Source organism: Mycetomoellerius zeteki, unplaced genomic scaffold (assembly GCF_001594055.1).
Source record: "Mycetomoellerius zeteki isolate Tzet28-1 unplaced genomic scaffold, Tzet1.0 scaffold331, whole genome shotgun sequence".
Taxonomy (NCBI): domain Eukaryota; kingdom Metazoa; phylum Arthropoda; class Insecta; order Hymenoptera; family Formicidae; genus Mycetomoellerius; species Mycetomoellerius zeteki.
This window is the reverse complement of record NW_017257318.1, coordinates 45,723-72,981: the sequence shown is the minus strand read 5'-3', so window position 1 is coordinate 72,981 and position 27,259 is coordinate 45,723. Positions and strand designations below refer to the sequence as shown.

Genomic DNA, 27,259 nt, shown 5'->3' with positions numbered 1-27,259 from the left:
GGCGAGCCCTCGTACTTTTCATCGTGCATCGCGCATCGTCGCGTGATACGAGCGATACCGGCAGGTAGATAAAAGCCACCGGACCGGTCGTTGACTGGTTTCTTCGGATTTTTCACGTGTGCATTCGCAATCGCACATGCTGACCTCGATTTTCGGCGCTGACCGACGCGACAACGGTATACAAGAGCGTGATACAAAGTCATCCATAAAAACCTACTTAATGAAATATTATCCAATGGAGATATATATCGAGCAGAATATGACGAGGTCGACCATGAAGTTGTTATCTCCGGAAAAATTCACTTCCGATCCTGCGATAACGGAATTTTGCGTGTCAAATTATAAAATAATTCTCGCTATATATCATATGCATAAAACTTGAATTAAAAAAAAGTAATATTATACAATTTAAATATAATTTTCATTAATAAGGACATTAAGTCTTATTATACAATTTAAATATAATTTTTATTAATGAGGACATTAAGATATATTAATAAAATTCTGGAGTTCTTTTTAAGAACAGAGGATTTTTCACGAAATGTCTCCAAGAATAAAAAGGATACCTTAAAGTTTGGACGTGATACATACATATACAGGGAATTATGGAGGTGGGGATAGAATATAGATATATTTCTAAAATATAGAACATGTTAAAATATTAAAGGATATATTTAATACAATAAAAATACAATTTTTAAAGTCAAATTTTGTAATTCCTCACTTAATATTATTCGCAAAATCAACTGCACATTTGTTTTGGTTTCTTCACACTGCAAAGGTCAAACACAATCACGCGACCCTAATAAATCGAAGCTGCCGGAAACGGATCGCCGGAAGAAAACGGCATGCCGAAACCGATAAGGTGTCGTCCCCGGCGAATACATCGGTCGGCGAACGGTACCGCGATATACGAGTGATGCATCGATCATTTTGATTGTTTTCCAGCCAAGCGACGAGAATAAACACGAAGGAACCTTTTATGCGTCTGGTAATTCCTTCTCTCTTCGGGCAGACCATTGCGGATCGAACGACCGATAGAATCGATTCTCACCGATCCAGCCTTGCGATACACTCGCCTTTCCTCGCCGTTTATTCTGATCCCACGATACCTGCCGAACAGGTACTCCTACCGGCGCGGCGAGAGCGTATTTTCGTTCGTGAACCCGGTGAGAAAGCATTGTTTCCGCCGCCTTCAGCATCCGCTTTGTCGAATCGCTCGCATTTTATCCGAATCAGATCGTTTAGTTTGATCATTAAGCCTGGTGTTTACTGTGACTATTTCGAGATCTGCAGAAGTTTGGTCCTCTCGAAGACAGACACCGGTGTTATAATGAGGTGGGATAATGAGGGAGATTACATTCATGTTATCCAACTAATGGAGACGAGGCGACTTGTTACCACTTTACCAGGATACCGCTATACCGTTTTGTATAAGAAAGCAACTGATCGTTGCAGTCTTGACATCCTGACCGTCGGGATTTTGGGACAGCAATTTCACCTGTTGTCCGCAATTTTTAGCGGAGAAGCTTTGCGCACGTAAGGCTTTGGAAGGAAGCCTTATCTCTTTATGATATTTTGCGAAATCACGCGAAAGAAGCTGTCCCAATAAAATATAACTAAATGTATGTTATAGAAATATATTTTAATGACTATATTTTAATGTTGATTGATATTTACAGGATGGCGCATGAAATGACATATCATTTGTTTTACGTAGATATAATACATTGATTTTTAACAAAATTCACACTTAACAGAATTTCCACAAAATACAGAAACTGTGTTCCAAAATTCACTGCCAGTGCTGAAAACTTACAATGCACGTAATGCTCGGTCCTGCACAACTTTGCTTTAAGAGGCCTTCAGTCATAAGTTGAAAGAAATTAAATGACAATAATTTCTGTCTTTAAACTGTTTTTGTGCAGCATTTAGACCTTAACCGTTAGACTTAAGCGATTTGAGCAAAACCCAATTTTTACGACCTCATAAGTTCTGTGGCCGATATTTGTAGTCGTCATTTACAACTTAGACTTTAGAGCTTACGGCTTACGGCCTCTTAGGCTCGATTGCACCAACGTTACTTTGATTTTAAGCGACTTACTTTGATTTAAACCAGATCTTAAAGCAAGGTTGTGGACTTAACCTAACGTAAATTATAATTTTCAGCACTAGCAGTGAATGTTAGAACACAGCTAGAATTTGCTGTCACACACAGTTTAAAAATACCGATACTCCCCACAAATATAGTTTTAATGAGATAATTAAATGTTATGACATTTTATGTGCATGTATTTTTATTATATATATATATATATATATATACAAGTCTTATTCAAGCGCACGTTGAAGGATCTAGTCTCAATGACTACTTTATTCATTTTTAATCAATCCTATCTCGAGAAATCTCGACCGTAACATGTGACATCGACACACTTTCCTCGCGTGCACCTCGGAATTTTACTGAACACTAAGCACCGCTTCCTCCTTACGATGGTTCGCTATTGTGCGAACAACAATGGATTTTATATGAGCTCCCTAATGTATGTTCGCATCTACACTGCTAGCCATAAGGTACGTTTTCACTTCGTAACGCGCAGCGCGTTTTCCCTTCCTGTTCAAAGAATGCGCAACCTGAAACTTCCGGAAGAACTGGAATCACCTGTATCGCGTACCGGACTTGTATGAAAAGTATACTCGCACGTGTCTTTCTCTTTTTTTTCTTCTTCTTTTAACTCCTAGGTCGCCATCTTAAGAATCGAAACGTGACTCCGCTCGCTCGACGTTTTCGAAAGTCTAATCCGAAATCTCGATTTTGCGGATAATTGCGTACTTTATCAGACGGACGTTCAATATAATAACACAAGAGATTTGAAAAGTTAATCCTAGAATGTGTATAGTTCTAAAAATAGAAATTATCTAAGACGACTTGCACAACTTCTGGAACTGAAGAGCAAAGTGCGCTGTTTTGCATTCATGATTGTATATTTTTTTATAGAGTATGATTTAAAATTAAGTCTTATTACGTTATACATCTTTACATTCCTTGCATAACACGACACGTAGACACAGAAAACCATTTACATATTTATCATATGATATTTTTTGTCGTTTAGTGAAACCGATCTGCGATTACAGCACAATTCGATCGTATGTAATGCACGTCCTCGCGACGCTGCCGCTCGCATAGTAATTTCAGATTATTATTACGTCGTGGAATGAACATTGTGTGATCATCGAGATATGTAAAAGTCGATTTGTATGGCGTAAAAAAAAAAATTTTTTCATCGTGTACATTAACATTATTTTAATTCATTTTTAGAATTCTCGTGCATATGCATTCCAGAATATAACAGATTTTATCTGTTATGCGACAGATTTTTAATCTGTGTGTGTGTGTGTGTGTGTGTGTGTGTTGTGTTGTTTTTTGTGTGTGAAACATTACTTATATACTAATTATAGAAACTTTTAGATTAAAATCGATTCTTCCAATGCCAATTTATTTTAATTGTAGTTTAATTGTCTTTCTTTACTTAAAGACAAAATTTAGTAGAGAAAAGATTAAATATAATAATTATCGAAGGAACTGATGCTTAGATCAATCAATTTGATTGGACAGCTTTAATATCTTAATTTATACTTTGTGACCTAGATTTGTATCAAAATTCATTTAATCGGCACATATTTCCTGAATGAAACGATGAACATCAGAGTCATTATATGAGATTATGATTATAATCAGGTTAATTACCTTGATTACGGATTTAATTACATTCTCTGTAATTTTAAATCATGTATCATCGCGTTTGATTACGTATGATTGCGCTTTGTATATCATTGGAGTTACGTATTTCATTCTTAATTGGTTTAATTATCTACAAAGACAAACATTGTCGAGATTCTTCATTTATTATCTTAAAAGTATGTGATACCTTGCTGAACAGTACGATATATAGATATCATGCGTCATTATCGTAGAAAGTTTCTAATTGGAAAGGCGTTCCAAGCCATAGAGCGTTATACACGATGCGAAGTTACGCACGGGGAGTAAGATTTGATCACATCCTTGTGCGTAACATGCGTACTTTTATTCCGGGTTTAAATACTTTAAATATTGGATTTAAGACTCTAATTTAATCGCATCTTCTTTTTAAAATCGACGCTACTCTACTCTATGTCCTTTCTCTTATATCTTCAGAGTATTTAAACTTTTATCTTATACAAACTTTAATAATTAGTCTTTATATTTTAGGAAAAGAGATTTCTAAAAATACTTCACAAAAATAAATTTGCATTTATATTTGGCAAAATCTTTCGAGGAAACTTTGTCCTCTTTGCTCACAGACAACCGAAGCTCGGACGCAACTTGTGTTTCCAAGACATTAACACGCGAGCGATCGGTCGATCGATTGGCACGTCGGCTGTTTCGCAACAGCTATGATCGCAACGGTCCACTTACGATGTGCGCTCTGAAAAAAAAAAGACCCGAGTCTTCGAATCCGGCAAGTCTTATCGTCCATTAAGTAATTGAAGACGACGATTCTCGCGGTCGATACCAACGTAAAAACTTTACGCAAGTTGATTCAAAGGTAGAATTCCGTATTTCCGTTATTATTTCGTTCGAAATAGTGCCTGAAAAACCATGATGATCGTTTACATAATCATTTTTATTGATTTGTTGTAAAACAAAATAAAACAGCTAGCGGATGTACCTAATGCGTTGCTCCGCAGTGAATCGACTTTATTTTATGTGTTTCTGTTCATCGTAAGTTCATTTGATGATAATTTTGCATACAATTTATAAAATAATTTAATCCCCTGGATTTTTACAGTTAAAATAAATAAATTTTTTAAATATTTCGCCACAATTAAGAATTTGTTCAAAAGTTTCCACTATAAGACAGAGATGCTTTGTTTACAGAAATCTAATACTAGCCAATTTTTATTACCAAAAGACAATAATTAATTACTTATTTGGGGTACTAAAAACGCATAACAACGTGCTTAAATAAATAAATAATAAATAATAAATAAATAAATAAATAATAAATTATTGTATTTTAGTGTTAAACTGATCAGTATTAGATCAGTATTTTTGTAAGGATTTAACTTGAAAGCAAGCGAATGCTTTAATGTCTATATTTTTTCTGAGGTAATTACTTCTCAATAAACAAGAAAGTGAACGTTGGTATTTTATGATCCATTGCGTTGATATTTTTCATACGAAAACATAACGCTTGGCTATGCGATGATGAATCCTAGGATGAGAAAGCGCCGCGAGATACACCGTGGCGGAGCTAACGGGTGAAAATGTACCTTTCTCCAAAGATTGTGCGCGTCTGTGCGACTGATTATAAACTGTTAACCTATTACGTCGGATCGGATAACCTACGACATTACGAGATCATAACTTAGAAAGTTTCCTAAAGGCCGCGTAAGGGGTGTCGTTGAACGAGGAACTCGGAAGAATTTGCCGATCCTAACACAATTATTAGGATACTGATCAAAGGCGGATAAGACGCCAGTCCAATTCTTTGCAATTTTCATTATTTGACGTAATTATATAACCTGTCCGCTGACAATGTACTATAAAAATAATAATGTAAATAATTACACACGTTATAAGTAATTTTAAAACTTTTTCGCAACCACCAATATGGGAATAGCAAAATGCATAAAGTGATGTTGATCTTAATAGCGAATAATTGAATGCTTGATGAAAAGAAAATATTCATCAAATAAAAAATAACATATACCGAAATAATTTTTAACTGCAAATCGTCTCTAAATCTATTCAGGATGTCACGTCAAGTTCCTCGCAACTTTTATTAAATCATGCATGATGTTTAATTACTAAATGATCAACTCTACTTGAGAATTCTTACCCGTTGGTGGTCTCTCTTTAGGATAACATATCCTAAATAGACCTTGAGTCCTCGTGAAATAATAATATTTCATATTCATTTGTTCCACCAAATGGCTTTGCTCGGCATGCTTGCTCGCGTATTGCTGTAACAGAAAGAAAAAATTCTTTGAGCGTCAAGTGTTGAGTTTCTTATTCAACGAAAGTTATACCAAATGCATTATTAACGATGATGAAGTGAAAGGGCAAGAACAAAGTCGCAACGAATAATTCGCCTTACGGAGAGAGCTACCGGACGTGTATTTGCGAATGCAGATGAAGTGTATACGCGCTCTTCCTTTCGCGAAAATGTTATTATCGTTAGAAAGTAAGAATATCGCGTTCTTGTGATAGAACATCTGTTAGAATCTCTCCCTCTCGCGTTTTTAGCGAAAGAGATGGCGAGCAGCTTTGCCTTCTCAGGATTTATTCTAAATTCTAGTTAATTGGTTTACGTCAAACTATTTTAAGACTTAATTATAAAAATAGGGCTGAAAACGAACGATTTAAAATGAATTAGCGATATAAAAATCTGTGTATATAATAAATCATAGCGCGATTGATGCTCACGCGAGTTTCACTATTTATATTAAGAAATTGATCGATGGATGAAATTACGAGTAGAGAAAATGACGCCCGCTTTATTTCACGTCACTTCGAGACATCGATATTCCTCGAAGAGCCCACCCATGAAGAGACCATGAGAATCCATATAGAGAGCGTTTACTCGTGCGTGTCGACAAGCAAGTTGTTCCGTGCTTTCTTACGTTCGACTTCGCACATGCCGTCCTCGAAATTTAATGGAATTTCAGATCGTGTGGTAGGCGTGCGTCGATTTCGCCCCGATCGGCGGCGGTCTCTCATGGTTGATAGTCTCACCGATCCGGCGGAACTCGTCCTCGGCGAGCGGACATCAATGCCGGCTTGAATCGTTACGATCTATTTTCTAGAAAGTTCGTCTTCGATTTCCCGATTCAACGTCTGGTAGAAAGTATAATGATACATCGCGCTATATACGCGGGAAATCTTAACGCATGAATCGCAACCGTCGCGTCGGCGTCCGCGACGGAAAGAAACATTTCTGCGCGTCGAAAACGCGTGCTCGTTCTTTTTGCGTACACGAGTCACTTCCCACGAGGCATTTCGCTCGATCCGTTGTCCGCAGATTGCTGATAAAACGTACCGCTGTTTCGCGAAAGCGTTTCTTTCAACGCTCCACTCGTTTTCATAAACAATATCAACAGCTCTACGCGGTCCCCGCACAGAACTGTTTCCACTTGATAGAAAAATGTATTAAATTTTAATAAATATTTGTTTGAATAGTACTAACTTATCATTTATGATAGATAAATATTTGGTAAATAAAAAAAATGACAGTTGAATCAAATTAACCCCTTTAAATCTTGTATACATTGCAATGTATTAAGACTGAAGATTTGAAGACATTAACTGTTTATATTATTTTTCTCTATCAATATTATCTGAAATCAGATGTACACTGAAAAAAAATTTACGAAATATTTGAATAAATATTTGTTTAAATAGTACCAATAAGATCATTTGCTACAGAAACTAAATATTTATTCGATTTAAAAAAATAATACTTAAATTAAGTATAATTTTCTTGAATTGAACAAATATTTATTTACTGTAAGTAAATGGTCCCATTGGTACTATCTAAACAAATATTTATTCAAATTTCGTGAATTTTTTTTAGCGTATATAATATAATGTTGGAAAAATAATCAAAATTTTGAAAGAAATTAATATTGTGCTATGAATTATTTATGTTAAAGTGCTCTTTTTAGTAACTTAAACTTGAAAACAGTTTTTTAACATGATTCCATTAAAGTCAGGTCTGAAAGAGTTAAAGGTTCTCTTATATCAAATAAATATATATTTAAATTTACTAAATATTCAGTTAGTACTATTGAAACAAATATTTATTAAAAATTAGCACATTTTTTTCTCAATATAGTTACATTATTTGTTTAACTTATTTTGGAAGATCGGTCAGTTTATGATCTGCATGTTTTAATTCCCTAATTTTATTTAAAGATTGTTGAAATCAGGATTGTTTTCGCTGAAGGAAAATCAATCTCTAATCGATTAGATCATCAAACATTAGCGATGATACATTTATTAGCATAATTTTGATAATAAAACACATATTTTTTATTAAAAAGTTTATTTAACGTAAATTTTACTTTGTTCTGTAGCAATGAAAAAAAATCTAAAAAGTATCATATCTAGGTGGGAAATGTAATCGAAGCTTTATTGTTCTCAAAGCGATTGGTTTATGTGGCTGCATGCCTTTGTTATACAGAAAGCAGAAACACGTTAGCGTTGCGTCTGTCAACAGCAACGTCATGATTGGTGTTGTTTCTGAAATTCCACTGCCCACGTTTTTCCTCGATTACCAACAGATAATCGTATGAGCGTGACGTACATCGCTGATGCAAGCCTCGATTCAACCTTGGTGAACACCCATGCGTTCTGAGCAGTTCTCTCGAAAGAACGCGCAAGGTAGATGATGCACGTTCACTAGAACATGGTTGTCATTTTATCACACGGTGTCATTTTATTGTTCTACGTAGATCAAGTAACTTTGTAATTCATAACAAATCGAGTAACAAAATTGTATTGCATTATTATTGAAACTACTAAGAACCATCGTGATTGACAAACATTCCTAGATTTAAAATCACGAGAGAGAGAAAGAGAAAGAAAGGAAATTTAGTCAAGTTTTATCGCTAATCGCAATCTTAACAGAATTTTAACGAAATATTTTAAAGAATTTTAAAAGAGAAATATTAATTTGTTTCTGTAAAATGTATAGGGATACTCAATTTAAGAGAATGTATTTTTCTGCGAGCAATAGGTTTGAAAATGCAACACGTGAATCCTATCTCGTGACGGTACATATCATTTACGCAAAATTAGTAGCGTCACTCGAGGTTAGCGAGAAAAGGAAGAAAGGAGGACTTCAATGAATCCCAGTCTCGTCTAGGCCACGCCATTCTGCTTTCACGTTATTTTACCATTGCTCGTCTCGAATAGCGCGGGAATATCGTTGAGCCTGCTGATTTCTTTGACATAGAAAGGAAAACTCCTCTTGGGACTCACAATGAGGATAATTATAATGTCAACTGTATTAAGGTAATTATATTATCAAATGAAGAGTTCCAACTCCCATGTGTCTTTTGAGAAATATTTCCTGTAACACTTTGTCAGCGATTTCGAGAAATCATATTTTCTACATTCTCATCATATTTCTACTAACTGGCTCATGATATCAGCAGTGTTGATTTTAAACATATCTTCAATTCGTCGTGACATTTTAACGCAATGTTGTAGCTACTGATTGTATATATTCGTATGGTGTTTTCATTAATGGAGGAAAGTGTGATAATTATTGCAGCAATTAGAGGTGATTATGCAAAATACTTGCGCATGCTTACGGAAATGGACAGAGGATAGCTTTCACTCAACCTGTCGTTCCCGTCCTCGTTCCCAGTATCGAACAAATTGTTATCAACGCCGCCTATGTATCGGTTGATGTAAATTGTCGAGGCGTTATCGGTTCGGTTGCGGATTCGCGTTAAAAAGGGAGGCCCGTTCACCTCGTACGCAAGATTTTTAGCTAACAAGTTATGTTATGTTGCGTATGGCAACTTTCATTTGAATTTTTCCTCACTGCCGACTAGCTAGCTTATTGGCTGATTATGTCGCGATCGTTTTTCCGACTCTGTGCGATTTATGATTATACAACTCCCCGTTAAATTTGAATAATTCGCTTGTGCATCGATTATTTGAAGGGATCGGTTATGAACAATACAAACTTGCACAGGCATCACTATCATTTGAATGACAATCGATGTAATTTACCTTATTTCCGGATACATTTAAAGATTTCTTGCATTAATCTGTCACGCCGGACGGCGAAACGATGCGATCAAATTATACAATTGGCAAATGCAATACTCGCCAATATCCTCGCAACATCGAACAATCCATAATCGAGACAGTTTAATTTCTCGTTCATAAATTATTTTTTTTAATATTGAGCAATAGAAATTCTTACATTTCAATACTTACATACCGGGCATGCAGTCAGTATAATCATTCTTTCCACTTATAGTTTCGAAGTTATTTTATAAATTCTCCATTTTTCGTCATTCATACTGACAAGTAATGATGGCAAATCCTTTTTATAAATTGATAGATTTTAACAAAAGTAATTTAACAAAAGTAAGAATTTTACATGGAAAAGACGGTTGCCACGACCAAAAGTCGCCTATCAATACATTTTTTGGTTATAAGAACCATAGTACGATTGTGATAACCGTAAGATTGGCATATCTTAACGGTTATGGCTGTTCAGATATGTCCATCTTACGGTTATCACAACCAAATGTATTAATGGACGAAAATTATCATTATTTCCGACTGTGACAACCGTAACATTTTTTCTGTGTATGTATATTGTGAGGGGCTATCAGAGTTTTATATTATTTGAATGATTACATGATTATTTAAATTAGCGCACGTTAACTAGCTATAAAGCTCTGATAGACCTTCACGATATCTATATAATAGAGTGAATGCAAAAATTCGTGCCTAATTTATTATTCAAAATTCAAACAGTTGCTATTTTTGTTAAAAATAAAATAAAATCTAAATCTTACTCTATCTGATGAGAGAATTTAAGAATCTGTTTTTTTAAATTGTGATGGTTTTGACGGAGTTATGAGCAATCAAAGTCAAAATATTCTTTTTATTTAATTCGCAACAACTCAGTAACAAAAAATCGTAGAGACATTTTTTAAAAACGATTTTATAGGGAAAACTTTAAGCTTTTACACTAGAAATTAAAAAATTTTTGCAAATTTTTTCGAACATGTGATAGATCCACAAAATGAAAAAAAAAATTTCCCGTTTTGTTTAACTCGTAGTTTTCTACATGTAAAAATTATAAAACTCACATAAATTCAAAAAATACAGTAATCATTCAAGAATAGAGATTTCAAGCTTTTTTTTAATTTAAATTTCGTTCATTTTTAACAAAATTGCTGTTTGAATTGTGAATAATAAATCAGGCACGAATTTTTGCACTCATCCTATATATTTGAATTGTTATTCATTAGAGAACTTATTGTAATACATTATTAAATTGTTAAGAATTTTATATTATCATTTTATTATAAAACAATTAGCAAAATCATAAAAATATGTTAAGTCATAATACATAAATGATTTATTCATCTTGACTTTCTCTACTGAATCTTGCTCTCTCTCTCTTATGTACTTTGTACATTGGTAAAACTAATTGTATTATTTGTGTTAGACTGCCTGTATTTCATGTATTCGTAATGCTACGTTATTATTATTATTTTACTTTGGTAGGCATTTTCAATTAATGGTCTCGATCTTTTGGCCGGTAGTGGCGGTAGTGTAATTATCCAACACACAAATACTATACTTAATGCGACTTTTGCACAACTTGACTGTGCTGAATACGATCAATGACACATTGATTATTGTATTGGCTGAAATGTTTTTGCTTTCTACATCTGTCTTCTTATATAAACTCGCACAGCGTGTTGCTATTCGATCGCGATAAAAGTTGAACACTTTTCCCAAATGCCAAAAAATCTAGGTGACATAGATTAAATGAATTATATCACGTATTGCAAATCGTTGTGCCAGGAAGCGAAATTTGTAAAGTCGCGAACATTGCATTATTTTCGTACGTCGAAAAACGCGTCGTCGGGTTCACGGGGACATCTCCGACGATGCATTCGGATAGGACAGGAAGGATACTCATGCAATACTCGAGTTTCTCCGAATCGCGCACAAAGCCGCGTTACGCCATTCAACGTCTTTAAAAAGCGCCGCGGATTGCGAGTCGCGGCCTTGAAAGTCCTCCACATACCACGATCCCCTTAACTTGATCTAATCTAAATCGATTACGATCGTGTCTCAATTCTTCGTTAAGAAACATGACTTGTTGGCGAAATAACTGGCGTGACGTGATTTCATACTTTGTTAATGTCTATATGATTTTTTCACTCAATATTTATAATTGCGCTGCATTTACAACAGTTTGCGTTTAAATGGCCGAACTATTTAAAAATATTCGCTCGCTTTCTTCGAGCGCACCACATTCTCAAATATTATCCTGTTTCTCCGCTTATCTTGATGTCGGACAAGAATATCGAAGTGAATTCAGGTGCGCGCATTCCTTTCCTCGCGCGCCCAGCTCGCCACGTCACCGCGGTTCTCGAATGAAAGTACAGTGACTATACTTGATGAATATAATGCCGCGTAAGGCGCTACCGTGCATACGCAGGATGAGTGCTAAACGCCTTTATGCCGGCGAACAAACAGGAATACGCGAACGATGTAATCAACTCGTGCCAACGCAACCGAGCCATCCTCGAGGGCAGGATAACACACACACACACACACACACACACGTCGCGTAAACACGCGCGAGAGTTCATTACGAGTAATTCATTAAAGCGGGAGCGGCAAGGTGAAAATTACTGCGCAGTCGTAGGTATAAGCATCGGATTTATACAAAGCTGAGAAAAATATGATATCCCGCGCGTACATGTGAAATTAAATGTTTGAATTGTATTTTTTTCTTGAAAGTAATAATGCAATATGGAATTAATTAGTAGAACTGTTTTTTTAAATCTTACAGCTGTAGCCAGAAATAAAAATCTTTTAATTAAAAATCTCGAATGTTATAGTCCTATCAATCGAGCGATCTTTCCTCTAAATATCGTCGTCCTTTCTGTTTCTGCTATTAAATATCAAGAAGAGATGTCAAAGTATCAGGAAGTAATTCACTTTCTTCATAATATTCTCGAGTATATATATAGTATATATTTAAATAAGAATTTATAGACACGGTCCACTTGATACCGCAAATGCTTCAAAGCAATTTTTAATTGTCTAATTAGTAAAATTTTTTTCTTTCGATTGATCAATCAAATGCTTCGAAACATTTGTAGCGTCAAGTGGACCGCATTCTATCTTTCGTTACACAATTCAACGCGGACAAGATGTGCGAAACCATTAAGCGATTATAACTCCATCCATTTCGTCAAGATTGTCCTTCGGAAAATCGTATTTACTGCATGTATTCATAGTCAGGCCTTATATATATTTAAGGCTTCCTTTTAATTTAAAAAATTTATCTTCAGATGCTCTACGAATTATTTCATTGGCTATTGAGCATCCAAAGATAAATTTAAGAAAGTCTTAAGGGGATCCTAAAGTGAATCTGTTTTATTAATTTTTCTAAACAAATATTTTTCTAACTGTTTTTACAGATTAAAAAATCCTTTTCTATAATTAAAGTATAAACGATAATGTAGTCCGAACCGGTTGACTTTATGCCAAAAACGAAAAAAAGGTGGAAAATTATAGTTTTATTATCGACTTTCAACGTCGACTTATAATAATGTTTGCTTTATGTACGAGTTTTACACTTCGTACGTATAAAACAATCTTGGTTTGGACTAGAGATTACATGAACAATCAATGTTGAGTAAGTACTTAGAATTAGGTTTAGATATTTAATACGAAACATTAGTTAATTAGAAAATTTGTACGTATGTGTGAGTGCGATATTGATGTAGTAGTATCACAGGCGCCGACTTGCGAAAAATATTGGAAGGGCACCGAGAAATATTGGGGGAACACAACAATATCCACTTTTTTACGATACTACCCATAGAAATAAATCTCCGAAATAACTAAATGCTATCAAATTAATGGAGATTTTAATGATTTTAGTGATTTATTTCCATCAAGAGCATCGCAAAAAAATGGATAATGTTATGTAGTTGACATCCACTTCTTCAGAAGACTGTAGTGCACAAGATATTTTACGGTTACAGGAAAAAGAGTCTTTCAAGTTTCTCTCTGGTACGTGTATGTACAGGGACACTAGGGGTTTCTTCCCGTAGCATGTTCGGATTCCCACCTGGGTGCTCCCTGGATGTCATGTCATCCTTGTTGTTTAACAAACGTTAAACGAGGATGGCATGAGGAGCACTCTGATGGGAATCAGAACACGCCTTAACTTAAGCGACTCACAATCAGTACAACACAATAATCATCTCATCCTTGTTTAACATTGGTGAACAACAAGAATGTAATGATGAACACATCGTTCTTGTTGAAAGGCACCCTAGGACAGCAGACGACGTGCCAGCGTCACTATTTTTAATTTGCCGCGTCAACTTTATGTATAGCGTATGTCATGTAGCCGATGCTTTCTCACAGTTTTGATCGCAGAAATTATTTGCAATTGTTAAAAAACCTTTTGTTAAAAAATCAAAAGATAAAAATTATTGAGGGGGCATTGCCTCCCCCCAATAAAATTATTGGGGGGGGGGCAAAAAGTGGTCTGTCCCCTCCGTAGTCGGCGCCTATGAACAGTGTTGGGTAGTATCTCTATACATGTATCTAGATATATGTATAGATACATGTATACATTTTGTGTATCTAATCTGTATCTGAGGTACATTCAAATTTGAGTATTTGTATCTGTATCTAGATAAAAAAAACAGTGTCTGAACTGATTTTCAAATGCATTTTTCAGATACATTTTCTCAGCATAATCATAATTCAATTTTGTATATGATTGTCGATTTATTCCATTCCGCAGAAAAAAGCAGCTTTGCTGTTGCAAAATTCTATAACATGATTGGTCTTTCCCTTAGTTCTTCACTGAATCTAAATGCAAATCAGTCATATTAAAGAATTTTACAGTTACACAGCTGCCTTTTCTGCTGAACGCAATCACTTAGATTGTGGAATTTCTAACGCATATATAGTTAAGCTGGAAACACAATGTTTGAAGCATTTTTAGTTTGTAAAATTATGATGAATAATGATGAATAATATCGTCTTATAATTCTTATTCTAAATCGTTTTACGATAATTAATAAATTTTTTCAATTATCTGTAAATGTATAAACAAAAACGAATGAATAAATGATTCATTTAATAACTAATACATTTTTTTACACATTGCCATTATTACAATAAAATTAATGTAAGAGTATCTGAAATGTATCTGAAGATACTTTTAAAGTATCTAATATCTGTATCTATATCTATATTTAGATAAATTTTCGTACATGTAACTGTATCTGTATCTAGATAAATTTTAAGAGTATCTCATCCATCACTGTATATGAAGCTATGTCGATGTGTCGCATTTTATCGATAAAACAGCGATCTCAGGCATCGGAGTTCAGGCTTCACTTTAGGATCCCCTTAAGTACAAGATCTGACTATGAATACGAGCATTATGCCCGTATTCATAGTCAATTTATCTTTAGATGCTCAGTAGCCAATGAAATGATTCGTAGAGCATCTGAAGATAAATTTAAGGAAATCTTCCTTAAATATAAAGCCTGACTATGTATACGGGCCTTAGGTATTCACAGTCGGTTTTTATTTCAAGACCGTCTTAAGTAACGTCTTAAGACGCTAATGCGGTCCTCTGATTGATTCGTGACACCTCAAGGTTGAACTTAAGACGATCTTGAATATAAGAACTGGCTATGAATACCGGCCATAGTCTCCTCTGAAGAAAATCGCCGAAGCTCGTTCTCATTGACGGAGTTTCGTTAATGTTGGGAATTTACGCGCATTTTCCCGTTAATCGACGGCTACTTGGCGTGTTGACGAGGTCGCATCGCGGGGTACGCGGGGGCTGTGAAATTATCACCTCGCGTGCGTGCCACTCGCAGCGGAGGCATTGGAACATGCGTCCGCTCGCGCCTACTCTCGTCGGGATCCGCTGACGCTGGTGCGGGCGACATAACTGTACGCGGCGGTTCTCCCGACACCTTCTCGTCACTCGAGCGAGGAAGCAAGGTAGCCAACCGGCCGGTCGTCCAGGTTCGGGAATCGCGCGGTTTCCTGACGCGCAAAAGAAAATAACAGAACGTCACGCTGCGTCGCGTCGCGTTGCATTGCATTGCATTGCATCGCGAGAATCTCTCAAATACTGCGCATCCATCTCCGCTGAGAAGTGGATTAGTGGGTGATCCACCGGTCAATCTCTAATCGTACAAAACGATTTGTCCACGCGAAAGAATCAATGCATAAATTTTTAATGAAGACATTCGATTGAGAAAGAAAGTCAAAAGTTTAACAAAGAGAAGCTATCGGGAACAGGATTCATAAGTTCTAAAAGTTCATATGAGATTTCGGTAGAATATCAGCTTTGAATTTTTAACGAAATTACTGATTACAAAGAGAAACTATGAGATACAGGATCCTTGGATTCCAAAAGTCTATATGGAATTTCGGTAGAATGTCAATTCACACAGCACCTTTCATTGCAAATATATATTAAATATAAATCAGCAATTTGAAAGGATTACGAGCCAAATGCAATACAAATACATTTTATACAGAAATTTAATATAAGAAAAATATAATATAAAGATGTTTAGCAATTACACGTAGCATTACAAACAGTTTCAACCTCGATCGGATCATTTTCAATGTAAATAATTCAAGAATTCAGTAAAAATTATTGTGGCCACCCGGGTGAGATGAAGCGTTGCCACAATAATTTTTACTGAATTCTTGAATTATTTACATTGAAAATGATCCGATCGAGGTTGAAACTGTTTGTAATGCTACGTGTAATTGCTAAACATCTTTATATTATATTTTTCTTATATTAAATTTCTGTATAAAATGTATTTGTATTGCATTTGGCTCGTAATCCTTTCAAATTGCTGATTTATTCTTATTGAGCCCTTTTGACAATTCATTTCATTATATTAAATATGTATCTATATTGCATTTACATTGCGTTTCATTTCATATCAAATATAATGTATTAAATACGTAATTAACGCAATGAATATGAAATATCCAAGTCAAAATACGTACTCAATACGTATGTAACATGTAGCAGAGACATTGTGAATATTCAAGTCGAAATACGTATATAATACGTATGTAATATGTAGCAGGTATATTGTGCATATTTAAATGTATGGATATCAAACACATAGTTGATACATATATAACAGAATGCAGAATGTAATAATACGTCATAAAATGGCGTACCGTGGTAACACTACATAACATTAAAAAAATCATAAACGGATAGTTTTGAGCAAGTGTCTGTGCATGGTTATTATAATCGACTGTATCTAAAAATAAATTTAACAATATTAAAGTATCATATTAGACCGTGATGTGAACACACAACAATAAAAAAATAGAGGCTTATTTCAGTCAAACTTGAATTTTTAGTGTTGATCGAAATAATTCATGTGAAACAAATTTAGGTTAAATAGTAAAAAATAATTTAAATTAAATAGTAAGTTTCCTGGAGGAAAAAATGTTAACAAAAAAAATACAGAAAAACTACATAGATTGAGACAAAATTTTAGAAATTCTTAATTTTTCCTAGATATTTGTAGTAGGATGTAGGTTTGTCTTAGAAATTCTTAGTTTTTTGTAGATATTAGTGGGACATATACAATGTCGTGATTAATTTCACTTTTTGAATCTTCAAATTTTAGAGCCAAAGTATCAATCAAGTTGGCATTAAAATTTTTTTAAATTCAAGAATCGAATTACCCATTTTGGCCTGTAAATGGCTTATATAATACATTTTGAACGCGTATTTGCAATATTAGGAATATGTATCAATTAAATATATAATTTACGTATTTAATACGAAAAGAGTATATATTGTCATATGTATTTGGTATGTAAATTACGTATCAACAGCACGAAAATTCATCGGTATTATAAATACGTATCTGATACATGATTTATACGTATTGCTACGAATCTGCTACATAGCTATAATATTGCAAATTTTATGTATCTGATGTATACGTAAGTAAATTACGTGTCTATAGGCGGATATTTATTCGGTTTTAAACATGTATCTGGTATATGATTCTTACGTATTACTATGTATCTGTTATATAGCAACATTTCAAATTTCATGTATCTGCTACGTATTTGAAATCTAAAATGCTGTGCGGGAAATAAGCTAAAAAATGAAAAGAACTTTGATAAAATACAAGAAAACTGATTGAATATGGCGTAACTTTTGAGTTTGAGATACAATTGTTTGAGATAAAATGGAGTCACATCTTATGAATTACATCTTATGAAAATGAGATATGGGCGGATTCTTCAGTCGCGCGCGACTGTCCATTTACGCGGATTTGCTCTCTCTTGCGTGAATCCCGAGATTCAACGGAAGCTCATCTGTCGTCTTTACGATTCTCGCGCAAAAGGACATACGCGTCAGCCGCGTGATCGGTAAGTACACTGAACAAAACTCGTTGAGTCAACGCGCGCTGAGAATGGGCGCGGCTCGGAATGTCGATCGTTCTGAAGGCACGGGACGAGATGTTGGGAGATCGAGGCAGGAAAGAAAGAAGAGGAGAAGAGAGGAGAGGAGAGCCGTCCCGGCTGGATCGAGAGAAAGAGAAAAGCGCAAAAAGGAATGGGATACTCGCGAAATGAGATTTCGCTAACGAGATAATCCGATTTAATCGGCGACGAGCTTCAGCTGCTTAGACTTCGGTACTAACGTCAAAGACAAGAGATGCATAAATGATGAGTTTCTTCGCGAAAAATAAAAATTATCATGCAGGCTGAGTCCTCTATGAGTTGAAAATCATTAATCGCGAAGCAGTCAGACGAATTCGTTGTACAATCGAATACTATAATCGTATACTGAATGAATGTGGCATGCACCTACATGCTGGATGACGTATAGAATCCGCGTGCCTGTTATTTAATAATTTCTATTCTTATGTATGTACATCCGTGGATATGATTTTTGCGCAGGAAGTTACATCAACATTGGAATATTTCGCGTGCTGCGTTTTGCGTCAAGCCATGGCGTAACCGCGTAACTCGCGACGCCAACGGATCGATTCATCATCCTATTAAAAAGTTTCTCAAGTTAGAACTAAAAATTGTGACGCTGTCAAAAGAGAATACTACAAAAGATCTAAATCAACCGAGAGAAACGCAAACGTTCAAAACTCTCAAATTTATTGTTTCAAAAAACATATTACTAGAAAAGAAAATTGTTTGAACACGCGAAAAAGAGGTGTGATCACTTTACTTAAACAAATATAAAGTTAATTTGTTAATAATAAAATAAATAAATTATAGTTGCAATTATTTTGATGGCCTTTTTAATCATTGACTCAATCGTGTCATTATACGATCAATTGTATTAAGTATTTAAAGTATTCGATTGACTTGATGATTGACTTTTGTTACAGAAAAAAGACAATGGATCAATTTTGCTTAGTTAGATAACGTAAACCTCTTAGTGTCGTCTTTAATATTCAAGGTCTGCCATGTTCAAGTTAAGTGAAATTTCTTGTTTCTTGAAAGAATTAATTAAAGACTTTTGAGCATCCCTCTATTCCGCTAATATTCCTTTTAGCTAGAATTTTTTAATTACAGCTGACATCTCGATTTCACGGAGAACTCGTGAGAACAACGTCCGACTTTCAACGATCCTAGAGGGTAAACTTGACCTTCGACCCGTACATTCACCCGTAAGAAGGACGGCGGAAGTCATGGGGAATTCTACTTCCTATTTTCCCCTTCTTGAAGAAGAACACATTTCTCTTGGAACCTCTAATAGAGATTACGTAATCTTTCCTAATTAATGTTATTTTTCGCTAGCTTCGCTAATTAAGAGTTATTTGTAGTGACCCTGTTTCTAATTATTCGATTGTAGTATGTTTCAATTAACAAAATCGTTGTGTGTGGAATAGTTTTTATATCCCTCCTTCTAACAATAAATTATGTCTTAAAATTACTAACGTTTCGAAAAAGCAAAGAAATTACAGACAGAAGTCGCGCGTTTTATTTCGTTGTTAAAATTTCTCTATGTGCGAAAATTCGATAATATCGCTGTATATCTTCGCAACTCTTTGTTTCTATAAATTATCCCGAGATAAGAACTTTTTTCTTCCAGTGAGTGCTTCTATTTGCTTTCTAATATTAATTTATTTAATTATACTTTTCCCATTAAGCAATCGTGAAAATTTTCGTAGAATAATCTTTTTCTTCTGATCCTTGGAAGCATAGTTATCGTAAAAATCAATGAAGCTATGTGAACCTTTTAATATGAAATGTTGAATTAATTTAATTAACAGCTTAATCTTTAAATGACTTTAAGTAATTGTATATTTTGACGTGTTTTAAATATAGTTCATCGTTTAAACGGATTGTGGTTACTTAAAAGTACGATATAATAGTAACGATAACACATCATTATAGAAATTACTATAATGGACCGTTGACTCATTATAGATCAGTAAATATCTGTTGTGTGGTCAGAAATGAGATTATAACGATGTCGGAAATTGTACCCATTAGTGCGATACAATTACGCGTCACTGCGCAAATGCAAAAACTATGAAATTGTCGTTATCATTGAAAATAAGGGATTAGGACTGGCGAAAGTCCAAGGACTACAGCTGTGCCGCAGTTTTTTTTTTGTAGCGTATCCACATCCTTAAGGATGCGGAGGAAGTAGAAGAAATTAGATTCACGAGCACAGGCGGCTGATGACAGCTTCGGCCGCCAGAAGTAACGAGATTCGGATGCGATCCGACTTTGGGCAGGAAGATGTCCATTTTCATAAATGATCGAAGCGCTCGTTCAGCACAGGGGCTGTCCGCGTGTGCAGCACTTTCATTAGAATTTGCATAAGGATTCTGTACTGAGAGGAGAGCACAGACTACAGTGTGAAGAGAAGAGCATCCACTGTCAAATTGAATTAGCTTCAACAACGATGTTGATAACGCTTCGCAACGTCGCGAAAATCCATCATTAAATCCCACGCTTTCGCAATCCACTTTAATTTTTTTTTGCAATGCCTCAAATTGCATACATTAATATAACGCGAGTCCTTGCAAACGAACCATTGTGATACGTTCTCATTAAGAAATTCTTCAAAACGCGCGTACGTAGAACGCTTCGTGGCAAAGTCACGTGTTTTATTTACCCATTGTTGAAATCTCTTCTCGGCCCAAGAATTCAATCTTCACAATTTTTTCTGTGAATGATCCTGAGAGAAAAATTTTTTCTTTCTTCTCTTAAACACAGGAAAAGCGTAATTGAAAAGAATGAATCTTATTTGAAATCCTGATGTCATGGAACGATATGCCATTTTGCTTTTAATGCTTTAGAAAAATTGGTTACAGTAACGTTTCAAATCGCTCGATGCGTCCCTTTGGAATGCAGAACTACGTGATCGTGCAAAAGAAAGTGCAGCGAATGCTTCTTGAAAAAAAAACAGGAAGAAGTAAAAGAATGTGTTTAAAATAAAAATATCAGTAGAAATGTATTTTATACGCATCCAAGTTCGTAATAAAATGCACATTAAATTGATTGCATTTTTATCAAAGCAATATATACATTATGACGAATATCCTTTTTTACTCGAACATTTATTTTCGGATATTTCTAAAGAGTAAGATCCATTAAAATCTAGCTCTTTAATTAATTTTGCATCTAACAATTATATCCATTTCATTTCCAATAAGGATTAACTTTAATCTTGATTTAATTTATTTATTTTATTATTTCTAATTCTCTAAGAATTAGAGAGCAAACCGAATCTCTTAAAAGTGGTAGAATGCGATAACATGAATCGCTTTAGTTCCTTTTCCTTCTATTTTTAGAAAAGAATATTTAGAAAAGGGAGAGGGAGACGTTGATCAAACGATATATGTATTCGAAGTTCGAATGTAATTCGATTTGTTAGATTTATGAAAATATATCTCAGCGTCGAAATATACTCGAACTTCGAATACATGTATTATTTGACTTCATCGATGCTTTTCTCTCCCTCCCCCCCCTCTCTCTTTCTTCCAAATATTTTTTTTTTAATGGAAAGAAAAGGAAGCAAAGTGATTTATGTTATTGTGTTTTTCCACTTATTTGAGAGATATATCTTACGAAGTACTGAGTGAAATCTCGACAGGCAGGATCGACGGATGTTCCTGTCAATATCAAAATCTGATACGAACCTGGATCTGAGCGCGCTTGACCTCGGTGTAGAGCCAGTTGTCCGTGGAGAAGGCGATCGCCAGCAGAGCAGTGGCGATTATACCGGTTATGGTGGCAAGAGACAACGTCACTGCGGAGCACGGCATCTTGGTATTTTATCTCCGATATCTCTTCTCGTTCTTTCCTTTCTCTCTTCTTCGTCGAATCTCTCCCTCGGTCTCTCTCTCTTTCTCCCGTCTCTTCCGTTAGCTTCACCTTGCACTCACTACGGTTACGTGGTGGTTATTGCTACCGACTGTACGTGGGCATCAGCGCGATGAAGAAGAAGCTGCCACGAAGCGCACCGCGAAGAGGAGAGCTGGACCAAGCTGGACCACGGCAGATTTTGGAGAACGCGGGCACGCGGCTCTCTCGCGAGCACCGGGGGATGAAAAGGGGTTCGATAGCGGGGAGTCGGGGGAGGAAGGGGTCAACTGCCTTCGTACGTAATATCCACGTACTTCGTTGTCCTTCAGGATGTGCACTTCGTCGCGATGCACATCACACCACCATTCCAGTCACAACGGCAACGATACTAACGGCTTGACTCCCGACTCACCTCGAAGGAAAGCTAGCCGGAGAGCCGGCCGAGAGAGCAAGGAGAGAGAACCGGACCTCAGGTGGGGATGGACTCGTAGCCTCGGGCAGGTATATTACCTGTGTTTTACCTGCAGCGGTGCTCAACGTGCACGACCTGTTGCCGTTGCACCTGGCGCTGCTGATGGACGCGGGAGGGAAGAATTGTCGAGTCGTATCGCAAGAATATTCCTAAGGATATTATCGCGGCGATATATACCACTCAACATTGCCACGAGGATACATCTAGCGCGTTTGAAACGAACATAATTGCAACGTGTTTCGATCTCGATGTTGTGACATCTTTCTTTGCAAACGCGATACGAAGTAGATTTCTACAACTTAAGAGATCGAATTCTCCAAAATTATATCTGTCCTTGAGTCTTATCATATTCTGCTGTTAAAGATCCGATCAAGTCATTTATAGCTTCATTTGGATTTTCTTAAGATTTTCAGATTAAATATGTATTAATTCCTACGAAAGGGAGAACACACAGTTTCTCGATAATAGCTATTAGAGTGATACGGATATCATCAATGTAAAGATATATCTTTACATGCCGATTATTAGGTCGTCGCTATAACTCTGTTTGGAATCGGTCGAAGTAAAAGCTTAGGAAAGTTGCGAACGCGTTCAACGAAATGAGAACAGTTTCTTCGAGGCTGTGTACCTGTGCGAACCGCTCCTGCCTCGTCTCTGTGGCGAACGATCCCACCACTATTGTGATATAAAGTCAGCATAAACACCAGGGAAAAGCGTAGGATTCCGCACATTCTCTCGAATCGTTTGTGATTTCACGGGGTATCGCCGAAATCCAAATCATCAGCTCTTTGCTTTCGTAGATGCTATTTATTTCTAAAAAAGAAAGCTTTTTCGCTATTTTTTTCTTTAATATAAAATAATTTACAATAAATTATATATTCAATATCAATATCAACAGATTGACAGTATTAAAAAACAATTTACTTATTTATGGTTGCTCTTTTTCTCAAAGTGTAATATTCAAATACAAAAGTGCAATATCTATTTGCATTTTATTTAAAAATATTTGTCATTTTCATAATTCTCATAATATTAAATATATAAAACATAAAACAAATCTGAGATACAAAAACATTATAATTTCAAAAAATATATTAAAATATATTAATTGTACTTTAAAATGGAAGGATCATAAGGTGTACCCAGGAAAGGTGATCCCTTTGCATTCCACGCCTGCTTCAAGGTAGCCTCCATCTTCTATAAATATAATATTACTTACAAATTGTAATAAGTATTCCACACTTTATACATGCTAAGACAAGATATAGACAATTACAATTTGTTCAGATGTTGGTTTGCCTAAGATTTTCTGTTGTTGATTCCACATTAATTCTTGCACTTTCATTTGTTCTTCTGGCGCCATATCGTTAAAATGTTTCGAACAGTCAATCTTGTTTAAGTCAATTTTCGGTTCATCAACAATTAAGGCTTCCCACCATCTTTCCATAGCTTTTTCAAGATGAATCTATAAATACAAATAGAATAAGTAGATACCAAATACATTCGAGGATATCGTGAACAGTTAGATTGAATGTGGTTTTGTATGAACGTACACTAATTTGTTTCCCAGCTTCAATGCTCCATATAGATTCATCTCTTCGAATTTTAAAACTAAACTTGCCATTGAAAATGTTCTCCCATTTAGAATTTGTTGATGAAACAGAAGGCTTTCCATCAATCTTGATTTCATTTGAGTTTATGTCAACTTTGACTGTATCTTTGGATGCTTTTATATGTTTTGGTATTTTTACAATTACATCCAAATCATTGAGAGTCTGGGACCAAGTATAATTTTCTCTTATAGCTCCATTGTAGCTGTCCGATATATGGTCTATCTTAGATTGTATGGAGGATGGTTTAATATTATTGGCTTTATTGCATGAATCAATTTCAATTTCTTGCGCCACTGGTGGTATAAGTCTGCAATTCTCGTTTTGCGTCGAAACTAATTGGTTTGACGTACTACTGCTGTTTGTATTATCAATTACAGACAATGTTGTCTTTTGTAAAGATGTAGGATTCTTCCACTTGTACATGGTATTTAATACAAGTTTCTCTGCTATTCCTGGTGGAAAGCCCAATTTTTGCTCCGAGTTCGATTCGACATAAAAGTCTGTGCTGATATTGTAAAATTTATTATGTAAAACGAAATTTTATTTAAAACATTGATACTTCTAATACTTACCACCTATGTAAAAATCCAAAAAAGGAGTCCAAAAAGTTACTGATGTTTTTTTCTTCACAAAGTATGTGAAAAAACGTTTGATCATGATTGGATCCCATGATCGAAAAGATCTCTACCAAGTCCTACAGATATTTATTATACTACACCAATTGTTAAATACACGAAAAAGGCTAATTATTCGTTCAAGAAAATTCAATTATCTCGAACACACTCGCGTTTCTGCTACTATTTCAAATTTCTAAAGATGTTTATCTTAACCTGTACTAGACACTCCGACTACTCCAATTCCGAGTCGTTATATGCTGAAAGTAATAAAGTAGTTGATATGTATACTTGATAAAATTCTAGTAAATTCTTTCTCTTAAATTCTTTAGAATCTAAATCCGTGCGAAAAATTATTGTCCGCTTATTTATCTTTGGAAATATTGGGTGCGTTCAGCAGAACGTTTGTTTTGCAACTGTTGTAAGTTTCCTTCGCGCTAATTGGATCATACTTTTAGATCTAGAAGAATTTGGCTGCGTTCAGCAGAGAAAGCAGCTTTGCAACTGTTGTAAAATTCTTGAATATGATTGGTTTATACATTTAGATCCAATGAGGAACTAAGGGTAAAGCCAATCATATTAAAGAATTTTACAACAGTTGCAAAGCTGCTTTTTCTGCTGAACGCAGCCATTGGGTGCATCCAGAAGCATGACCGCTCATTGGGTACATTCAGTACCACGACCGCTCACTGAGCGCTCAGTGAGCTCTTGTATCTGTTTGGTCTATATTTTTAGTTCTAACGGAATATGCCAATAAAATGCAAGCGCTCACTGAATGCTCATTGAGCGGTTGTAATACTAATATGCACCCAATGGCTGCGTTCAGCAGAACGTTTGTTTTGCAACTGTTGGAAGTTTCCTACGCGCTGATTGGATCATACTTTTAGATCTAGAAGAATGGTCCTATCTCAACAGACAATCATAAAACGGTTGCAAAACTGTTGAGTCTGCTGAACGCAGCCAATGAGTGCATTCAGTACTACAGTTCGCACAATTAATGGGCACGTTCAAGTTGACAAAGCGGCTAGCTAGCTCGCCGAGCAAATAAACATAATTGGTTGTTACTTATAGATCCAACCAATTATATTTAATCGATTGGTAAGCATGTATTGTCGCTTTGTCGTCTTGAACTCGCCCAATGCCTTCCCAGCCTATGACATTACGTTCACTGGTGAGACATCGTGTTTATCTTCTCGATTTTTTCACGTTCATGGCCGTAGTCGGACAAACCAGACTAGCCAATAGAGATTGGAGAAACTCGCGTATTGTTGATATTAAGGGCGCCGACACATGCAGCGTAATCCTTATGGCTTCTGCACACTGGACGCGGAAACGCTTACCGCGCAGCAAAATACGACGCGGTAACCAATAAGCTTACAGCTCCCAACATGTTCATTGGTTACCGCGTTGCATTTTGCCGCGCGGCAAGCGTTTCCTCATCCAGTGTGCAGGAGCCAATAGAGATAGTAGTACTAGAGGCGCATAGTCAGAGTGGGGGTAATCCTATCTACTAAAGGATGCACTCATAAAAGTCCATATTATAGGTCCATGATAAAAGTCCTACTTTTCTCTCTCGTTTCGCGCATGTGTATAGCCGTATACTCTGAGAGAGAGGGGATCGAAAGAAAGAACGAGGAACTGAAAGTTTCATATAGGCCTCTGTTCCCCAAGGTTATTCATTGAATTGAATGGTACTGTGACTCTATTTGAGTCGGAAAATCAAATAAGGAGATACCAGAAGAAAGTTTCATATAAGTAGTTGAGAAAGTATAACGCACGTGGCTCCATTATATTTTAGACTTAAAAAAGACTGACTTCAAAAAAATGACTCTTAAAAATGACTGGCTCCAAGATTCTTCAGTGGTTCTTCAGAACTGAGGGTTAGGACACAGTTATATACTCAATTGTGCGTTTGAAGCCGGTCACACTTTCCAAAGATGATGACGCATAACACGTCCGATCACGTCGGTAGACGAGAACCATCTTATTCCTTATTCTTTCTTTCAATCCCCTCTCTCTCAGAGTATACGGCCATATGCATGCGCGAAACGAGAGAGAACGATAGGACTTTTACGAGTGCGTCCTTTAGTAGATAGGATTACCCCCACTCTGATTATGCGACCTCTAGTACTACTATCTCTATGGCGTAACCTGCGTAAGCATAAAGCCCAAGACACAATGGGCGAGTTCAAGACTGTAAAGCGGCTAGGCATGCTTATCGAGCGATTGAATATGATTGGTTGGATCTATAAGTAATAACCAATTATGTTCATTTGTTCAGCGAGCAGGCTAGCCGCTTTGTCAACTTGAACGCGCCCAATGCGAGGGAATAGCGATAGCGATAGGAATAACATAGTTTCAACCTATCAGAAACTGTGTATTCCGGTGTATCCGATTTCTGATAGAT

General features: G+C 35.8%; 2 protein-coding genes across 5 annotated transcripts in view; both read right to left on the bottom strand.

The window, feature by feature from the left end:
• Window positions 1-22,131, bottom strand: part of LOC108725215 (uncharacterized) — a 32,878-nt gene extending 10,747 nt beyond the window's left edge. For both annotated transcript variants that reach the window (XM_018452091.1, XM_018452092.1), the window contains exons 1-2: window positions 21,988-22,131; window positions 5,886-6,009 (exon numbers count right to left, since the gene is read on the bottom strand). In XM_018452091.1, the coding sequence (XP_018307593.1) occupies window positions 5,886-6,009; window positions 21,988-22,113 (250 nt within the window). In that variant the 5' untranslated portion in view covers window positions 22,114-22,131. The remainder of the gene's footprint in view (window positions 1-5,885; window positions 6,010-21,987) is intronic.
• Window positions 22,132-23,729: 1,598 nt separating this feature from the next.
• Window positions 23,730-25,231, bottom strand: LOC108725214 (nudC domain-containing protein 3). Of its 3 annotated transcripts, none has more exons than XM_018452089.1 (5): window positions 25,069-25,231; window positions 24,811-24,932; window positions 24,179-24,743; window positions 23,902-24,090; window positions 23,730-23,822 (listed from the first exon to the last, which is right to left on the bottom strand). In XM_018452089.1, the coding sequence occupies exons 2-5, from the start codon at window positions 24,906-24,908 to the stop codon at window positions 23,730-23,732; spliced, it is 945 nt and encodes a 314-aa protein (XP_018307591.1). In that variant the 5' UTR covers window positions 24,909-24,932; window positions 25,069-25,231. The 3 variants fall into 3 exon arrangements, with proteins under 3 accessions (XP_018307591.1, XP_018307592.1, XP_018307590.1); XM_018452090.1 differs by having other exon boundaries at window positions 24,179-24,738; XM_018452088.1 differs by having other exon boundaries at window positions 24,811-25,231.
• Window positions 25,232-27,259: the final 2,028 nt, after the last annotated feature.

Bases quoted from the DNA above. Each gene is read 5' to 3' on its own strand.
- LOC108725214 (XM_018452088.1), bottom strand. From the start codon at position 24,908: ATGGGATCCAATCATGATCAAACGTTTTTTCACATACTTTGTGAAGAA. The intron at 24,744-24,810 runs GTAAGTATTAGA...TTACAATATCAG, and splicing joins TTTGGATTTTTACATAGGTG to CACAGACTTTTATGTCGAAT. The intron at 23,823-23,901 runs GTAATTGTCTAT...TTATATTTATAG, and splicing joins AACCAACATCTGAACAAATT to AAGATGGAGGCTACCTTGAA.